We start from the raw sequence: 21,202 nt of genomic DNA, 5'->3' as shown, positions 1-21,202 counted from the left end.
AGAGCCAAAAGAGGGGGGAAAACCCTGGGACTGGGAGAATGAAGAAGCGCCCACTGTAGAAGATCAGATTCAAGACCATCCAAGGAGCCTGAAGGTGCACAAGTCCATGGAACCTAATGAGATGAATCCACAGGTCCAGAGAGAACTGCAGATGAAATTGCTAAGCCACTATCCATCATATTTGAGAAGTTGTGGCAGTCTAATGAAGTTCCCACTGACTGGAAAAGGGGAAACATAACCCTTATCTTTAAAAAGGGAAAAAAGGAAGACCTGGGGAACTGCAGGGCAGTCAGTCTCACCTCTGTGCCCAGCAAGATCATGGAGCAGATCCTCCTAGAAAATATGCTAAGGCACACAGATAATAAAGAGGTGATTGATGACAGCCAGCACGGCTTTGCTAGGGCCAGATCATAACTGACAAATTGGTGACCTTCTACAATGGGGTTACAACCTTGGTGGGTCCTTGAAGAGCAACTGATGTCATTTACCTGGACTTGGAACTGTTGGTCAATGAGAAGCTAAATATGAGCCAGCAATGGAAGCCAATCATAACCTGGGCTGCATCAAAAGAAGCAGGATCAGCAGGTCAAGGGAGGTGATTCTGCCCCTCTGCTGTTGGGGTTGTCCAGGCTGGAGAAGAGAAGGCTCCAGAGAGACCTTACAGCAGCCTCCCGGTACTGAGGCCTACAAGAAAGCTGGAGAAGGACTTTTTATAAAGGCATGTAGTGATAGGACAAGGGGTAATGGCTTTAAACTGGAAGTGGGTAGATTTAGATTCAATGTTAGGAAGAAATTCTTTACAATGAGGGTGGTGAGGCCCTGGAACAGGCCTCCTAGAGAAGCTGTGGATGCCCCATCCCTGGCAGTGTTCAAGGCCAGGCTGGATGGGGCTCTGAGCAACCTGGTCTAGTGGAAGGCACCCCTGACCATGGCAGGGGCATCGGACTAGATGATCTTTAGGGTCCCTTCCAACCCAAATGGTTCTACGATTCTATGACTGCCTAGAGACTTTCATCAGGTTATGACATAAAACAGTTTCAGAGATCTGCAGGATCAATGGATTAACCATTTAGCTGCAGATTGCTGAAGCAGAAGGAAGTGTTTCTGCACTTTTTCTTGAATTTCTACCCTGACCATCTGATGTTGCTACTGAATTCTGTTTAACAATTAAAGTTCTCTACTTCCACTACATTAAGTCGAACTCTGTGTAGTTTAACATTTTCAGCAAAAGGGTTTCATTAGACTGTAAAATCTGTAATATGATAGAAATTTATTAATTAAAATCCATTTATGAGAGATGTTATGTTTTCTGGAGGAAAAAAAAGGCGTGTCTATTCAGTTAATGTACTCCAACAAAATTATCAGTGAAATATTTTATGGTTCTAAAATTAAAAAGATTTAGATTCTATCAAAGGAAAAAGCACATAGATTTCAAGCAAGTGAGCATGGGAATATTTATACATGGGTATCTCCAAGAAGTAAGTGTCACTAAAATAAACTTCAGTCATCTGTCCGTTTTTCGCAAGGTACAGAATGGTCTGATAAATGGATGCTCACTCAGACGCTATTGCTGGTTTTCAGTTTGCATTCACTTTCACTACTTTCTCACCACAACAGCCTGAAAAGATACAAGGTGCAATGTGGCAGCTGGCAAAGTCAACAATAACATTCACAACAATATTAATGGGACTACTGCATGATTCTCAGATGACAGAAAATTTGTAGCCATGATGAGGGATTAAGAATTATGTCCTCCTATGATTGACTGGATCAACCTTTTACACAGTGGATACTAGCAATCACTACTGAACAGTGCAAAACAGCAGCGCTCTAGGCACTTTGATTTATACAAGGCTGCTTTTCTTCTCCACCCAACTGTACGTGACATCTAAGCTATTTCAACACAAAGGTTCTCAAGATGCATTTTCTAAATGAAAAACGTTTAAACTTGATGAAAGCATGATCTCCACTTCGTCTAGTTGTCTAGTTTTAGTTTTGTCAGGGCTAGTGGAAAAGAGAAGTGTTGCATGCCAGTGTTACCTCACATTTCACTTCTTCCACTGAATACTTACAGTGTTGTTTTCTGGAGTGTAAGACTGTATAGTTTCCTATCGCTTTCAAAGCTGTTCTGTGATGCACTGGTGTGAATTGCTGCAACGCAAAACGGGACGCATTCCCTCTGTACCCTGACAGTGGGGCTACTCGGTTCATATTTACCCAGATCTCGCCTCCACTTGGCAGGAACAAATACACCAACTCCAGCTCTCCCAGGCTTGCCAAACACTGCAGCACTTCACAGCAGGACACTAGAGCTGCTCTGGGAGCACAGCATGGTGAACAGCAGAAGCAGAAGATATTTTGCAAGAGCACTGGAGAAACCATCTATCTGGTACTGAAGTGATGTCCAGGCAAAATGTACTCAGCTCACAGCTGGTCTGGAGTCTGCCATTTTAGCTGCCCTGTTCCAAGTCAGTGACTTGGATTATAACTAAGCCTGGAACCAGGTTCAGGGCTACCTGTCCTGCGTCATCTCTCTCTTATTTCCATGCTAGCTATTGCCATTACAGGAGTTTTATAAAAGCAAATTCTTTGAACCCTTATATAATTGACTGAGGTCCAGGGACTCAACTCTTCATAGAGGTGGAGGATATAAAAGTAATGCTTGGAGTTTTCTATACTGCAAGCCTAAAAACATCAGAAAACTTTTTAAAAAAGTGAAGCCCTTTTTCTTTCTAAATAGCTAACTAAGCTTGTTTCAGCTATGTCCACTTCTAACTCATAATTGCTCCTCTTTCAGAGCTCAGGTTAAAAAAATCAGGTTGATTGGTGAAATTAGGGAGGTGCTGGAGTTGGTAAGTGGCAAAACACTACTCACAATGTGAAGCAAAAGTCAGCTTTACGTTGAGCATGCATCTTTTTATTCAGTCATATAATCTTCCAGTAATTTCCAACCAATTTATGAGTAACTCCACTTAGAAAACTCAGAGTACTGATTTCAATATAAGGCTGAAGACAAGACGCATTTTTTGCCAATGATCTCCTTCAGGTTCAATATATAACTCTGGAAAATCGAATTCTTTTTTACCCAGGACTTTTTAGCAAGACATGAAATATTACCCTTTCAAAGCATGTTATTTACTTCATGATGTGTGGCAGAAGGAATTAAAGGAGTATGTCAGTGAATGTCCAACCTGCCCTGAGAACTTTAGGCTGGATGATGCACAGCAGAAGTAATGCTCTCATTTTCCAAGAGGACTTGGCTGGCTTGGCACCAGTCCAGAAAGTGTTGCACACACATCCTCAGGAGAGTATCTGTTTTTCTTCCAAATAAGTTTCCAGTTCAACAAAGCACATTTTGAGTGCATTCTGAATTAGGATCTCTGTATTTAAGTATTTGCTAACGTAGAAATCAACTGGACTAAGTCATTATATGTTTAGAAGGTGGAAGAGGGGCACAACTGGATAACATTTATGTGTATGACTCAATTAAAAAGTTGCTAAGAGAAAAACAATAAGAAAAAATCAAAACAAGGAGAGAAAAAGCTGTAAAGATCTGAGAAACAACTCCTTTGTTGAATTCAGCTTATAATTTTAAAATTATTGAAGCATTAGGGGGTCAATACAAATTCTCATGGCAAACCCCCATTTCTTATAGAAGGAAAAAAAAAGATGCTACATTTTCCATAATGTTTCCCCTTTACATGGTCTTACAGAGAAAGCCAGATTTACACATGCAAGCAGATTTTGCAAGCACCAATTGCTCAGCCAGCAACTGAAATAGTGGGCTGTTTCGCACAACATCACAGATACAAATTTATGCACAATTTTGAAAAATTTGGTGCAGTGGAATTTTGTGCCTGGTTGCAGTTGCAAGCCCTGTGGAAGAAGAGTGATAAAAAGGACACAAACATGTATCCCCTTACAGTTTAGTCTTCTCTTTACATGCCACCCTACATCACCAGAGGCTTAGCATGTTCCCAGCTATGGCCTACTGCCAGTTTTAATGTAACTGCATTTAAGAACTAACTTTAATAAGCACAGTCGAGAAAGCAATGCAAGAGGTCTCAAAGGGATGAGCCAGGGCTATGAAGTTTGCCTGCTTTTGATTCACTCTAAAAAGCAGCTGAGAAGCAGAGCTGGAAAATATGGGAGGGAAATAAAGACATGGGGAGAGAAGGGAGAATCAGAACAAAGGGATGTGGAAAAAAAGAACAACACTGAAGAGAGAGATTAAAAACAGATGACGATCCTCATAATCTGAAATCTAATTTATATCACTGTTTCAGAATGAGGCAGTCTAACTGGGGCAACAGGCAGTGAAACAAAGAAAAGGAGTATGTAATAAATATTTTATTACATTAATCATAATAAGCTGCACTTTAAGTCATGGCCAAAGCATATTCTTAAATCAAGCTGAGAATGTGAGCAGTTTCAGACCTAAGAACATGAGGCCCACATGACTGTAATTAACATAATAAATCATGCTGTGGAGTTCTCTACACGGGCTGACAGCTCTTAGTTGATATATAGCTTATTAGAGACTGCAGACATTTCTCCCTCTATTTTATTAAAGTGCCATGGGTACTGAATCGAAATGTACCCTTTTGTGTTCTGGCTGAACTATCTACTGCAGGTGTAATAGGAAATGTGTTGGGAGCTTGGGCCATTGACTTCTGATAACACAGACTGCAGCACATGCATCTCAAAGAACTGCATTTCGGTACCTTTCCACCCACCCTCATCTTTAATTTAGCAAAGTACTTGAATTGCCTTGTGTCCTGGTTTTGTTACAAAACAAGTTTCTCTTTTAGTGAATTTCCCTGTCAGCTAAAGCCTTCTAAATAACTGCAGTTTTCCTGAAAGCTAGATACATGTTTTGGTAGACATAGCAATGGAATGCGAGGTCATTGATAAGGATGGATGCACATCTCACGAGAGCAGTGAACTGGAACAGGTGACCAAAAAACTGACCAACTAAGTATTCCATCCCATTCACGTGGTACTTCATATAAAAGTGGGGGATCACGAGGATCTCGCCCCTTTTCCTTATGGGCGACATTGGGAGAGGACCTTGCGAGTTGTCCCTGTGAACTGAGGCCAAATGACAGACTGACTCCAGTTCCGGTTGGCTGCAGAGTCCAGTCCAGGACTTCGGGTGCTGGCCCTACATCTGCTGGAGCAGTTGCCAGGACTTTCAAGATTGGTTTTGTATATTTTGTATTATTTTCTCTATTTTATTAGTAGCATTAGTAAAACATTTTTAATTTTTCCAACTCTCTTCTCTCAGTCCTTCTTTCCCTCCAAGTCACCTGTCCTTAGTGGGAAGTGGGGAGAGGGAGGGGTGAACGGGGGGGAGAGGGGGTGAACAATACATCTGCCACAGTTTATTGTCACCCTACAATCAAACCACGACACCTTGTTACTGAGCTTGCAGTTCTATTTCTGAAATTCTCTGTTGGTGATCTTGCCCAACCAGAACAATTTGCTTTTACCTTTCCCCACTGTATGTCTTCCAATACAAGTGAAGCAAGCTATGAAAGGCGCACAAACTCTACGAAGAGCTCGCAATTTACAACCTTGCCTAACTAGTTTCAACGCACACTTTTAATGCACTTATTTCCTTTGTCTTCACTGGGTTAGAGAGCAGCATTTAAGGACCAGGTCTTTACACAATTCTCCGGAGAGGATGGAGCGCAACACTTAAAGTGACCCAGCTCTTAAGGTAGATTTTTCAGTCTTCTATTGTGCCTGCACTGAGAGTCCTCTCCAACTCGCACTCCAGAAGAAATGACGACTTTGAACATAACTTCAACCTTTGCCAACACAACTCTCACCCTATAAGGAAGGGGGTGGAAGTTCAAAGATGTAAAGGTCCTACAAGGCTGGGAGAGACTCAGCAGCTGGGCAGAGGGGCAGAGACATGAATACATCCCAACTAGGGGAAAGGCTGCAGTCCTCAGGTGTTAGATATTCTGCTAGGCAGCTGCTCTCACACCCCATCTGACCTGGCACACACATCTTGTTCCAAAATAGCCACGGCACGTCCCGGCATTTGCCAGGACCAGGGGTCCCAAGAGGCACAGGAGCAGCTGGAAAGTAGGAGATGAAAAGATAAGGAACGTGAATTCGTTGGGAACCAGGCTGTTGTTCATAGCATAACTCGTTTATTTCTGCCCTTGAACACGTTTAAACTTATTTGATCATAATTTAATTGAATATTTAGTCATATTTTGCAGGTCTACTTGAGTATTTTTAAATAATTTCAATTTTTTTCTAGCTATATACACAGACAGAGAGCATACACACACACACACCTCTTTGCTGCTCAGAATATTGTTATTATCTCTCTTCTGTAATTAACTTGTCAAAATTTTCCTGCTGGGATTATATTGTTATTTCCATTAAAATAATTTGTTCTTCTATATAGGATATGAACAATCAGTTCCTCTGCTACTGAATGAGTTCATAGCAAAACCGACACAACCAATTCATGTAAGAGGTGATATGAGGTATAGTTTAACGGATACAATTACAAATGTGTGTTACCCATATATATATGGCTATTTTATTGTGCACTAGCACAATAAACCGAGTCTGATGTATTTAACAATGGTACAAGTGAATGGTAAATAGGACAAGTTTTTTGTCAAACCGTAAGTTTTCTGAGGGCTATTTGAAATTAGGGAAGAGGAAACAGAGACAAAAAAAACCATTTATACGGAGAGAAAAAAAGAAATGTAAATATGTGAGCAAAAAGCAAAGCATATATCAGCATACAAGCATGAATGCTGTGCTGTGATGCCAAGAGGAGTTTCCCTGTCTGATAATTTGTGTTCTTGGATGTATAGTCTGTGAGAGAGCAAGAACCAAACAACTGGCATCACTCCATTTCTCAAGAGTAAAGGACAGAAAAAATCCTCATAACCTGGCACACCAACATGACTGTAGGCCAGAACTCACCACAGCAGAAGAGAGCTCCAAGCTGTGGACAAAATTAAATTATTCCCATACAGAAACATCCATGCTTCTGTGGCTCATTCTCACTGCTATCCTTGACCAGCCACAGTAAAGCAGAGATTAGACAGACACCCAGTTAAGAGAGCAGTGAGTGTAAACAGAAAATTGAATCAAACTATTCAAAGATCAGAGATGAATGTCTGTATCTTTCACTGGCATGATGTTTGGATATGGGTATGTTCTGCTTGAAATAATTCAGTAACAGAGCACATTCAGCTTTTGCACTGGGGTGATGTGACCTGGGTCAGAATAGCTCAGGATCATTTTTTTTTCCTTCTCTGAACAAAACAGAAGGCTAGTTATTTCCGCCAGCGCCCTCCCCCCCGCAAGAGCAATTCAGCAAGCAATTAAGTATTATTAATCCTTGCTGTATTATTAATCCATAGTTGTATGGTTTCAAGTGAGGTTTTCATCATGAATACCTAGTTAATGAAAAGCAACATCGGATCAGTGTCACTGCCAGTCTAAACATATCCTGAGTTTAATCAACAGGAACACACGCAGTATTTCTCTCTTTGTGCGTGTACACTTACTGTTTAATAAAAGTTAATGGGACTGACAGGTATATGTTAGAAATAAGATGCAGCCAATGCACTTAATGGTCAATGCATAATCAAGCACATAACACAAAGCTTACATGAGACTCAGCAAGGTCCTCAGCACCACTTTTTACACAACCTGCATGCAGGAAGCCCTGTCCCTGGCTCCCAACAGGGCAAGGTTTGGTGGCAGCCAGGACTTGGGAGCTGCCGCCTCTAACACAACATTGGTGTGATCAGAAGCACCCTGCCATTTTTGCAGGGCAGCATTGCTTGCCTCCAGACAAATGCAGACTCATTTGGGAAACAAAAATACAGCTCTGCCCTCCTGTACCACAGAAGCCACTAGCCACACTGAAGCTGTTCAGAACAACCAACGTCCAAACCAGCTTTTGTGTGACCAGACCATGGAGTTTCCCAGCAAGGAAGATTCATCAGTGAAAGTAGGTGCTTCAGTTTCTCTCTCCTGAACCTCTGATCTAATAGCCTGGTTCAACAGTTCCTGCAAACAGCATGAGCATATGCTTCATTTAAGCACACTTTATCACAGAAAGAAGGATTTCAGCATGTTTCAGTGCTTTCAGAATCTGGATGATTTAGCAAGCACTGCTTTGCCATAATAAAATACCTGCCATCATGCTTTTGTCTTCTTTTCTGGAAAGATCCAAACAAGAATTTCTGTATTCAAAATTGTTATCTTGCTTAGGTAGACAGAAAATACACTCAAAAATTTTTACTGACCTGTTTCAGGCTCAAGAAGGTTCTGGGATCACTGCAAGCACAAAAAGATGACGTGACAGAACAAGACTCACTAAGAGGGAAATAATTTAGGTATGAGGAAAATGGGAGAAATTAGAAGAACCTGTGTGCTGGCTTCACAGAACAGCTTATGCAAAAATGGCACGCTCCCATCATGGAGACAGGTGAAAACAGTTCTTCCCAAGGTTTACTGCTGCTATTAAAAGCTTAACCTTGAATACATACATGAAATAGTTCTGTGGATATGTTTACTGAAGTACCAGCCTCATCCAAAGCAGAAAAACAATCTTGGAAAGTATCATGACCCAAAATGCCAAGTCCTGTACTCCCTTTCTGTTCCAGCACCCCATCCAAAGTGCAAAAGGAAAGTGCATGTCTGATGCCTTTCCAGGGTCAGTGTATCTCACTCAGTGTCTTGCTGTGCTGCATCTCCTCTGCAGATCCCAATCTGATCCTGCCTTGCCTCTGTTTTCTTACGCAAGAGACCCACAAATCGCAAGATGAAAACAGCTCCAAAAAGAGCAAGTTCAAAGACCACACAAAGAAAACAGATCTCTGATCAAAAACACCATCTTAAATAATTTTATATTTCCTAAAAATAAAGTGATGTTCAGCACAGACTTGTCCAGTTTCCTTTATTGTTTCCGTACGTTTTCGGGACAGCTGAAACCAGCAGAGGCCTTATTTTCTTCCTTTATGTAAAAGCGTCACAAAACACAGCACTTTACATGGAACGGTAGTCTGTTGAAGATGCCTTTAGTAAAAGGGAGAGCATAGCGTCTAGATCATGTTGGTCCTGCAAAAACGCTTGTTTTCTACTTCTCACTTGTGCTTCTTGTTTTTTTGCTTTTCTGCCTTTCACGTTGGGGTAATGGGGTAGAGGGTATAGTTTTAAGTCCGAAATGAGCAGCAATGCTCCAAAACACAACCATTTATTGAAGTGGGCAGTTTCTCTTCTGATACGACACATCTTCTTACTTAATACTGTTTGTGCTATGGCCCTTTGAACTAAAGGTATATATTTAAATGAAGTGTCAAGAATTCTCAGTGATGCAATTCCTCTATTCAGAACCCCACAGAATATTCCCGACTGCTCAGCAGCTGAACTTGGCATGCTTTACAGACTTAATCCTTAAAAACTGCTGGGGCCTGGCTGCAATAGGTCTTTTTGAGGGTACAGATTCAAATCTCTCCTAGCTACAGGCAAGCAGCTTCCACGGACTGCAAGGAAACTACCATTCCTCACCTGCTGCAGAGGATCAATATTTCTGTGCAGCTTTTATTGCAGGAATACAACTCAAAGCCCATCCCCAAACGTCTCCCACACCAACCTGGTTTCAGTGCAAATATTCATGAATGATTTCCTCCAAAATGTATATGTACATCCAGTAATGCTTCTGCCACGAGATGTCTCTGTGTGCTGCATGCAGGAGGTCCAGGGTGAACAGGGGAATCAAGCCCTGACATCAAGATAAGTAGCAGTCTAATCTCCTCTGTATAGCTGCTTTGATAAATACTTAATATATTTAGGACAGCAAGATGATTGCCATCTACATGACAAGTCCACTGCTGGTTTCAAGGTTGCAAAGAGGCTGGCATGAGCCTTCTGTATCTGGAAGGAATTTCCACTAAAGAAAATAGATGTGGAATCCTGAAATGGTGATAAATTTCTTAAGTACAGAGAAAATCTAAAGATGATGTAATTCTTGATGAGTCTTCATTTCTGTGCTCTCCTGAAAGAACCAATAACTTGATAAATGCTTCTTGTAGGAATAGCTTCATAAAATATACTCTTGTATTAGAATTATTGGTACTATGGTTTATTTTTTGTTTTGGTTTGGTTTTTTGTTTGTTTTTGTTTGTTGTTGTTGTTTTGGGGTTTTGGTGTGTTTTTTTGGTGTGGTTTTTTTGTTTTTTGTTTTTTCCAATTTGATTGTCATGCTCTGTACCCAGATGATAAAAGCAAATAGATGACTACTTTGCCAAGGCTGAATTTGTCTCTTTTATGATACTGGCCTGCTTTTAAACAGAACTCCCTTACAATACTGTAAAGATAAGTAATATCAGCCTCATTAGCAGACCTTTTAAAATAAAGCTCAAAAACATTAATTTACAATTTAACAGCATTTGGACACAGATAATTAAGGGTGGGGGTGGGCTGGCCAATCTATGCTACAAGATCAGAAGGCAGTGGCAGTGCAGGAGGTGGTTAGTCAACTCACTAGCTTACTTTTTTTCTGATGATTAAAACTATAATGATCTAATTTTATTCTTCTAAATAGGGCAGGCCATTGCAATTTAAAAAAAAAATCCTATGCTTTTTGTAATTATGTATCTCAGCACTTATTATTTTTAGTTCAGCTACTAGAGCAAGAATAGATGTCAATTATGGGACCTAAAGAGTCACCAGTGGATTCTGAACTCTTTAGTCGCACACAAAGAGGAAAAGACCATCTTTCCCCTACATATGTTTAATTGTTCGCTTGACCACACTCAGCAGCACATGTTCCTGGGGGCAGGCTTGAGCAGTCACTTCAGCCAAAAATCATCAATCTTTGGATGTAAGTTACATCCAAATGTATGGATCCAAATACATGGATCAGCAATTATTTGGGTGCTCTTGGAAGAGCTTAAGTTTTGTAACTTTCTTTAGACATGATAATTCACCTTGTATCTACATACATTCTTGGCGCAGTTCCACTGGGTTTGTAAGAATTACAGCAGGGATAAATTTGGCCTTTCTGTATATATGGCTGATGCTTTGTATGCCTCTAAAAAGAGGTATTATTTTTTCTTGTTTGCACTTCTTCAGAATGTGCTGACTGACACATTTTTTTTCCTTGTAGTGTAAACAGTAATTTAGGAGTTTAAGCTCAACCTGGTCAAAACTGGCAATTCACGAGGTGTGGCACACTTTTTTCTCCTCTAAGTCTTGTAACATTTTGATGCTCATCTAACTGCTTCTAATCCATGAGTCTTATGATTACATAACGATCTCAGCTCCCGCTTAATTTAAACGCACACAATTGCAGAGAAAGAGAGAGGGAGAAAGGAAGAGGTCCTATTTCTTTTGATTGCAGAAAAATACTTTAAAAATATTCCACCTGAAAGCTCTACACCAACATTGGACAGGACACCATCCATCACAGCACGCATTCAAACAGCAATACCATTCAGTAACCATGACGGAGGGACAGTGGTGTCAGTGACTAAGGAAGCAGTGGTGCTTGTGGACAACCTGTTTCCCTTCCAAATTCATCAAAAACCTGTACATGTAAAACACGACCCAGCAGCCTGGTGAGTTCAGCGATGGATATGCGATGGTACCCACAGAATATGATTTACCACATCTCTGGCAGAAGCAACAACCCCAGTCACTTCATTCACAGGATTTTTTATTTTGCATCTCTACTCACTATTCTTTGCATTCTGCACATTTTGTACATATGGATTTGACACATTTTTAGTGTATCCTCATGGAAGTGTTTTCTGCTGTATTTATAGTGTTGGACTAGCATTTGACCAGAGATGTCTTGCTGCACTGTCTTGTTCATCCAAACCACATCTTCACCCTCACTCTTCAGAGGGAAATTGAGTATTCTTCATAAATACTTCAAAAGTTCCACTTACGAAGTAGCTCCTACCTTTCTGAGAACCAACACTTGCATTCCTACACAATAAGCACTATCCTCCTCTGCGATATAGTATTCCTCCATATCCTTCTGCAATAACACTGAATCTTTTCTATTCATAGTTTCAGACATCCACATGTCACTAATTTGGCTGCAGGTACTACAACCTAAACCATCATGTTTTTCATCTTCCGTCCTCACTGATGTGCCCTACCTTGCCCTTACTGGTTCTTGGACATAAAAGACACACCAAGTATTAGCAAAAGGGAAAGACAAAAGAGGCTGTTTGGGAAGTGGAAATAGCAGAAATTCCCTGCTCTCCACCACTGCAGAAATTTCTCTCCTCTCAGGTGTAGGTCCTCTCACTTTTTCCATAAGAAAAAAAGGACTGAACAGTTCCTACATATATTGTTGAAAGCTTTGCTAATAAAGTGGTAAATAACAATCTGAAAATTCATAGATGAATGTCCACTTATTAGGGCTGGAGTTTAACAGAAATAATTTGTTATATATTCCACAATGCTTAGATGGAGACTACCCAACAAAAATCAGTGTTTAACCTCACTGAATCTTCATTGGGATACCACTTCACTTTTAAGACATAAAAGTACCTTTGTAAAGTCCCTGCTTACACATTCAGTGGCCACAGTTTAATTAAAGAGAGTGAAAGAGGGAAAGTAAAAAAGTTTGAAAGAGATACTAGTCTAAATGTATAACGTGGCTTAAATTGGCTTAAGCTAACGTAGATCATCAGGATTTTTGATTTCATGGAGAATCTCACTCAAGCTTTAATGACCTATGAGATTACCATGCAGGGAAACTATCAGCTGTATCCAATAAAAATGCAAAGATATGTGACTTAAGGTAAAACCCGAGGCAATATTTCTTGCTGGTTGGATAGTAGCCTTTCATCATAACTTATCATTTAAGGTCTTAGTCCTGCAGACACCTCCTGAACACACAACCAGTTCTAATGGGACCGGGACCAAAGTTTCACATATTATTTTAAAATCAAGCAACACTTCATAGGCCACAAGGCAGAACTTAAATTCCCCACTTACTTTCAACTGTACCTCTGTTTGTCAAGCATCCACTAAGTCTGCAAACTAACAAAAGCTCTAAGCTCCTTGATATAATTACTTTCTGCCTTTTTTTACATAAGAATTATACGCATCCTCGTTTCTATGAGTTTAGGACAGAAACGTGTTTACATAGGATAGATAAACATTCTCTCGTAGTTCAGTATTGCTCAGATTTTTTGTATCATGCACCACTTCCAGTACATCACTCTTTGTTAAGAGACAACCTAACAAAACCACTGTACATGAGCAATCAACCTACTCTGGTCTTTAATCAGACTTCCGCATTTTATCTGCAAGGATCTGCTGTGCAGAAATATGCATCTGTCATAAATTCAGTTACCAACATTGCCCGCTTCTCTGCAACTCGAAGATTTATTAATGCCAGCAATTCTTTCCCAAAGGAACAGGGTCTATGGAAATTGGAGACTTTACTGATGTATTGGGTTTTAGATGTATGTCAGTCATTTTACCCTGGTTAAAATGCAGCTACTTCTGAGTACTGTAACGGCATATTATAACAATACTATATCAGCCCGAGGAGAAGAACTGTGTAACACTTTTTGAGAACACCACCAAGAAATTTAAATATTGAGACCATAACAGACTGCACTGGAATTCAGACAGCACATCGAGATAACATTGCTGTCTGTGTGAGAAGCACTCGGAGGTTTTGAGGGTTGATTTGTGCAGTGACAGTAAATCCAGATGCAACCCCACTTTGTCCCCACAGTGATACACTAGACACGGACCAACCCTGCTCTGGAAGCAATATAAATGTGAAAATGTGGCGCTGTGTCCATTCTTGTAAGGTTTAACCCTAACCAGTAACAACTGCTGACCATGTTTGGTTTCTGAGGACCTGACAAAAGCAGTTTGAAAGGTCTAGGGTTTTTTAAATGAATCTGTTGAAAGTAAATCACTCTCCCAGATAACACACACCTACATGGACAAATTCTGCCTAGGTTTGTATTCCGTCATCCCAGCTTGCAATTTTGAGACTAAGCAAGTTGCAGGGACAAGTTGGTAGAAACCAGCTCTAGTGTATACAGCTGTGATATGATATAAACTGAGGAATGCAGAATAAGTAGGATTATCACGCAATTCGGATTGACATCTGGCGTCCTGTATCTCTCATATTTAGCTGAGCAGAGTCAGCTCTAAACCAGAGTTTTATAAGGGAATTTGCACAAGGGATGTTACATGACAGGACTACTCCAAAGTAACATCTCAAAGATGCAGCCATGCAGAAATGGGTCCCGAAGAAGAATTTGCTTTGCTGTGATTAAGACAAACATCATGCTTTCTAATTTCTAATGGTTAGTGGGGTTTTACTTAGCAAAACTGGGTATTTAATTTTGCCTATTGTTTTATTTGACAAGATCTCCAGACTCTTGCTAATTAATAGTTTTACTGACATTCACTCAGGTTTCAGGGTGCCCACACTGAAGTATCACCCAGGCTACTAAATCATTGCTTTCAGCACTTACAGTAGCTGCCACGGGGACTGCACATAGGCATCGCTTTTCCCCCTCTACTGTTTGGCTTTGCTGTGTCTGACCAGACACTCCTAGGCTGAACCAGCAAGGGAGAAGATGGAGAACCTGCTCCTGCCCACACCTCCTCCTAGGATGGCACCACTCACCAGCTGGAAGAGCAAAGCCAGCACTGTTTGCACTCAGGTCCCGAGGGAGCTGGCGAGTCTGCTCAGAAAACAGATTTCCTCCCCCTCCAGAAGACCTACAGCCGACACTGAGTTATTCTGCATGTAGGATAATCATTCAGCAGAAGTATGCTGTTTTAACACCCTCTTTATCCAATAACATTGATCTGTTCGAGCCAATTCCCAGTGCTCTGGCAGCAGCAGGAGGTTAAAAAAATGAAGGACATGGGATATGAGAACTTCCACTGAGAACAGGGAAAAAAATTGTTTTTTTCTCTTGGATTAAACTTTGAGCATTACCAGTTCCATGGTTAAGGTCGTGGTTGTCCTTCTCATCTCTGCAGGCTGCTCTGATTTATGGGTGAGGAAAACCATTTCATTAAGACTTATAGAAGCACAAATCACTCTCCAGGTACTCTCCTTGTACCCTCCTTTGCCTCTCCATGTCAAACATCACTCTTCTGACAGAGTGAAGGCAACAGATGACCCCCACCTCTAGGCTCCACTGGCTGAGACCACTTCTTTCAGTTTCACGTAAGAGCACACAGCCAGGTTTCATGTCCTCCCCAGCCCACGCACACAGTAAGGCAGCTGCATGCCCTCTCTCATGACACAATTGTACCCAAAACAGACCTATAAACCTGTCCTAAAAGAGTGCTTTCCCTACAGCAGTGGTGTACTTTCTCACAGAGAGTGCTCCTGGCCTCCACTCAGTTGAGGTCTTACAAACCCTCTTCCAAGTGGGGAGAGTTTCTCTGTCTACTGACTTAAGAGCTGGAGGGAGAGCTGGGTCTGTTCAGCCTGGAGAAGACAAGCTGAGAAGGGATCTCATCAATGCTTATAAATATCTCAAGGGTGGGTGTCAAGAGGATGGGACCAGACTCCTTTCAGTGGTGCCCAACAACAGGATGAGGGGCAACGGGCACAGACTGAAGCACAGGACGTTCCATCTAAACATGAGGAGAAACTTGTTTACTGTGAGGGTGCCAGAGCCCTGGAACAGGCTGCCCAGAGAGGTTGTGGAGTCTCCTTCTCTGGAGACATTCAAAACCAACCTGGACACCTTCCTGTGTGATCTGCTCTGGTGAACCTGCTTTAGCAGGTGGGTTGGACTAGATGATCTCCAGAGGTCCCTTCCAACCCAAACCATTCTGTGATTCTGTGACTAGGGCACCCTCATGCAATGCAGCACCCCCTCCCTGGCCACCCTTTCACCGAGACGTGCCTGCGGGGGCCACCGCCAAAACGCTGCCGCCCCTCGACTCCTGCCCTGCGTCCTACCTGGCATCGACTGCGCCGCCGCCTCAGGGGTGGCGGTGGGGATGGCGTGGGGCTGCTGCTGGCTGGAGCTGACCTCCGGCTCGGCGCTCACCGAAGGCGAGCTGGCTGCCTCGCCGCCCGGGGCTAGTTGCGGGGCGGGCGGGACACTCTCCTCAGCGGCCGGCAGCTCCTCTTGCCCAGGCAGCTGCAGGGCTGACAAGGGGATGCTGATGGGTTTCCCGGCGGTGGTGGTGGCGTTGGAGCTGGTGGCTGGCACCTGTAGGGCGGCCACGGGGCCGCTGCCTGCCCCCCGTGCTGGGGAGGCCAGGGGGCCGCGGGGCAGCCTCTGCGTGGCCAGCCGGGGCAGGCTGGGGGGCGAGGCGGAGAGGCGCTGGGGGTCGGGGTCGGGGCCAGCGGCCGGCTGAGGCAGCGCCCGGGTGGCGCCCAGGCAGGAGGGCCCGGCCTGGGCCTGCGGCTTGGGCTTGGACATCTGCGTCAGGGCCAGAGCCGGCCCGTCAGCACCAGCGGTCAGCTCGGCGTTGGCCACTATGTAGTAGTCCTCGGGGAGCTCCTGCTTGATCTTCTTGAGGAGCACCTCGCCGCCGCCCTCGTCAGCAGGCTGTGCCTGGGCGGCGGTGGGCAGGCTGGCAGCCGGCCGCTTGCGGGGGCCGGCGGGGGCCCGGTGGGGGTGCGGCTCGAAGTCGCTGTCCTCGTCGGTGACAGAAGACTCGCAGACCATGTCGAACAGGGTGGCCTCGTCCTCGTACTCCTCCACGGGCTCGCCCAGCTCCGAGGGCTCGCTGCAGTAGGAGAAGTCGCAGGAGTCGCGGGTGCGGGTGCAGTCCAGCTTGGCCTTCCCCGGCTGGCCTGGGTAGCGCTGCAGGGGGCTGGCCTGCGCCTCCGAGGGCACCCCCAGCATGCTGGGGCTGTCCGAGTTGAAGCTGCGGCTGTCCTGGAAGCAGACGCGCTCCTGGGAGCCGGCCCGGCACGTGGCGGCCAGGGGCCAGTGGTAGGCATGGCCGGCGCTGCAGCCCCACATTGCCGTCAGGTTGCCATGGGCCCCCTCGGAGAGCAGGTGCTTGAGGTTGGGGATGAGGCTGCAGATGGTCCCGTGGCTGTGGGCCCAGCTCACCAGCTTGGAGAGGTTTTCCGAGGAGGTATGAAGACAGTCCTCCATGGTACAGGATCAACAGAGCCTCGCCACGGGGAAGTCGGCTGAAGACGCGGTTCAGATCACAGGGTCCTGGCACTCACGGTCGCATGTTGCCAGGCTCATGCTTGCCGCTCACCTGCAAACACAGAGCAAAATCCCGCTCTTCAGCACTCCAAAAGCAAGACCACGTTTGCACAGGCAAGCGAAACATTTGTAAGCTCAGATAAACCCACTTCACTCTCACCTCATGCGCTCCAAAACACATTTCTCAAAACAGCGCCTGCTTTTAAGCAGCCTCGTTCCTCATTCTGCCTGCAAAACATCTGCCTTTAAACCCAAGGAAAGAAATATCCCCGCAATACACAACTAAAATTAGATAAAACAGATTTTTAAACAAGCCAATATCAGTGGCAATATTATTTGAAGCTTAAATCTCCAACAATGCAAATGCAGCCCAAAAGACAGTGTTTGTGTCTTCATACTTAGAAAATTAAATACAATCTTAAAACATACAATTCATCTTAAACACCAGGGTGGCAATCAAGCACCAACTCAGACACTCTGCACCTGACGAAACTTTTTGACATTTTATATCATTCATGCACGTTTCTCAAGTGTATCAAATATCTTCTTTTTCAGCTGAATTTGAGAGGTGTGGTCAGAAACTTTAGTTTTCCATATAAGGAGAAAACAAACAAGTTAATCCTTTGCTGTGCTATTCTGACAGTCACCAGTTGTCCAAAGGCTTAAGAGAAGCTTAAGGAACCTACAAAGTTAAAGTTGCAATTTTCCTTAAGGTCTGAGAGTTAACCTTTTGCTGTCTTATATTGTCTGTTTTCCCAGATCTAAATCATGATTCTGTTCAAGAAACGCACTTGACATTTTCACCAGAACTATTTAGAAATTTGCAGCACAAGGCATGGACCGCTGGGGCCAAGGCCACAAATCCTACCGTATTTCAGGTCAAACATAAATATACGAAACCTATGGCATGTTCATCTTTTCCTGCCAGAAACTGCTTCCTGCCCACATGGCACAGCTACTTTCCAGGCAAGGTCTCATCCCGCACAAGACTGCAAGGCCTCAACTTCTCAGTCCTTCAGCACTAGGACTTTCTAGGAGATCTTGCAGTTGTTTCTCTGCTCTGCATTTCTTTTATCATTATAAAAAAGACAATGAAACCTGATGCAGGTGATGCTTCATTTTTTTTTAAGTGAATAGAGGGGAAAAGAAGGAAAAAGTAAATTGAAAGATTAACCGTTCTTTCAGTAAACACCGAAGAGCAAGGAATCATAACATGACTCAGCTAAAATTACTGAAAGTTTTTACAGGTAACTTCTCTTCCCTGAGTATTTACCAAGGTATCTGGTATCAAAATTCAACCATCTAAGAAGTAAGCTTCCGATGGTACCTCGGCACGGCTGTGCGGTATGTCTGGAATTAATGGCGCGAGAGGCTTGGTGACCGCTTGCCGAACGTCAGGGCACTGCTGCGGCTGAGGGCCGGGCAGCTAGGGCAGCCCCAGGCATCGGCACGGCACTGACAGACCCGGGCTGAGCTGGAATGCGGCTCCTGGGCCATGGGCAGGGGCTGGGTCGGGCCCCAGGGCAGGCTGGGCAGTGCTATTACGGACCCTCAGGGTCTATGACAAATATTATGGTTGCAGTGGGAATGCTTGGCTTGTCTGCTGGCCTCTCATATCATCTCTAAATCTTTTGTTTAGGATGTTGTTCAATAATTATTTTTTAACTTTTACTTTGCTTATAATGTTCTGTACTCTGCACACTTCCAGATTTAAGCTGCGGTCAATGCCCATTTTCCTGTTATCCAGGCATTTTATTACTTAACTGCTGCAGTAATAATTGTTTTTTAGTTTTTTTGGGTTTTTTTTTAACCACAACCAAATTATATATAGTTAATCAACTGTCGGTACAATCCTAGAGCAATAATCACACTGAGAAAGATGGCACAAACCAGTTTTGACACAGATCCCACTACTGGGATAGGGGACCCCTCAGTAGCCTGTGTCTGAGGTGGGAAATTATTACCTCCTGCTGTGAAGATCCTCAATGACCGTGGCTGAAATAGATCAAAGTCAACTGTAAAGCTCTAGCTGACCTCAACGAGCACAGGTAACTCAGACTCCAGAAGTCTGTAAGAAAGTCAGCACTTCACAGATGGACCCCAACACATAGCCCTTACCCAGGGCTGTTATTAATACAAAAATGGACAGTCGCTATTTCTTTACGCTATTGTCTTACTTTTTAAAATTAAGGTTATTTGAGTTGCTGGAGAAGATTGGTAACAATAGAGCTCAAACAACGCAAAATTTCGTGGTTGCTGGGCACAGGCTGGGCTGAGAATGTTTTGAGGTTACTGCTCAGCTAAATTAATAGAGATTAAATGTACATTTATATTCCTTTAACGACACTCATGTTTTCCTATCTCACCAGCTGTTACTTACTAGAGGTCACTTTTTCAAACAACGGATCACATCTCAATACAATTTCAATTTGGTAAATATATATTTTAAACACATTTAAACATATTTAAAATATTAAACATTTTTTCATTAAGGTAATCAAGGGATACCAAAGAAACAGCAGCACTGTCGGATGATAGCAAAGTCTGAGCATCCCTCTTTGTTTACACCTGATGACAGAGAAATCACCTCCAGTGACTTTCTCAGACAGCTAAAAGAAACTGGGAACTTCTGCTCATTTCTGCAGGTCTGTTTGGAGGCTCTCCCAAACCTTCTCCCTCCTGTGCTGTGTGAACATGACCTGAAAGACTTGGAGCTCCTGTTTTTCTCATCTCACTTTTATTTTCTTATAGGCAGAAAAGCCCTTTATTTTTTTTCCCCCCAACCGACATGCAGCATTCATGTCAATTTTACACCTCATTTTGCTCCCTGTCCTCTTCTTCACAAGCAATTTTAGATGCAGAATGAGCTGCATCATGGCTTGAAAAGAGAGCTACATGGTGGCTAACTGTCCCTGGAGAATGCTTTCGCTAAAAACCCCACAAATTACTACCTGCCTACTCACTTGCTCTTCAAGGTCACTTGCCAGCTAGCTGCAGATAACCATGTTCGCCCTGTGCCAAGGGAGGTGAAGACTCTGTGCTTCAATGGTTTTGCAGCCTGCCCATGCACCTGCATTCACTAGGAAAACTGGAAACAGAATGGGCAAGTACTGCCTACGATTCCCTCTGTGAGGCTTGCCATGGGTCTTTCCAACATACCCAGGCACTGTGCCTCACTATTGGGGTCAAGAATGGAGCCAGCATGGGAATTTCTAGATATTTTCTAGATATTTTGCAAACTAGATATTTTTTCAACATCTTTGAAATCAAGCATGACATGGAAGGAAGTCCTGGACAATGGATGAACAGGAGGAAGCACATCATTAGGAAACAGACTAAAAACGGTGTAAGATTCAAGCTTGGTTTTCAGATAGCTCAAGCCAGAGTACATGCACAGAGAACAACTGCTGCAATAAATTTCAGCTTCTATTGTTGCCTATGAGAAACCCCAGCAATGTTACAGATCTCACAGCACAAGGCTCCTTGCATGACTAATGCCTCTGTGCAGTATTATAAATGCAGTAGGACATCCCTCTGCAGGCTTTTTAGGCACTGGAGAAGGCTCCCCTTCTCAAAGAAATAGCTTTTAAACATCTAAAAGTTGTTTGTTATATTTGGTTATTTGTTTTAAACCTTTTAAAAGATACACTGCCAATCTTGACAGGGGTCAAAACTCCCAGGGCATCCACATTTCTGTTGACTGGTGTATTCAAAGATATGGACTTACAAAGCACCTTGTCACAGAAGAAACACTAAAAGATGGAAGGAGTAACACCACACTCACACAAGACAGAGAGGACAATCTGGAAGGTGAATAGGGCAAAGGAGGAAGAGCTATAGTCATGGCTATAGTCAGAAGCTACATTAGTGCAAATCCATGGGAAAGCGTGAAACTTCCCAGTTGCTGCACGACCAGGGATGTATCTTGGGAAGACAGCAAGCCCAGTTTGGCTGAAGAACCATTTTCCCCACAGGGAAATGGGATCAGGTCAACTGCTATGGTTACATTGTTTGAG

General features: G+C 43.3%; 1 protein-coding gene across 3 annotated transcripts in view; it reads right to left on the bottom strand.

The window, feature by feature from the left end:
- The window catches only part of KIAA1958 (KIAA1958 ortholog), a 103,696-nt gene that overhangs the window by 50,935 nt on the left and 31,559 nt on the right, over positions 1-21,202 (bottom strand). For all 3 annotated transcript variants that reach the window (XR_010607797.1, XM_065655706.1, XM_065655708.1), the window contains one exon: positions 15,971-17,238. Coding sequence is in view for 2 of the 3 variants with exons in the window: in XM_065655706.1 (XP_065511778.1) it covers positions 15,971-17,126 (1,156 nt within the window). In the remaining variant the exon portion in view is untranslated. The remainder of the gene's footprint in view (positions 1-15,970; positions 17,239-21,202) is intronic.

This window comes from Caloenas nicobarica, chromosome Z (assembly GCF_036013445.1).
Source record: "Caloenas nicobarica isolate bCalNic1 chromosome Z, bCalNic1.hap1, whole genome shotgun sequence".
Lineage (NCBI taxonomy): Eukaryota > Metazoa > Chordata > Aves > Columbiformes > Columbidae > Caloenas > Caloenas nicobarica.
This window is presented reverse-complemented; position numbering and strand designations above follow the sequence as displayed.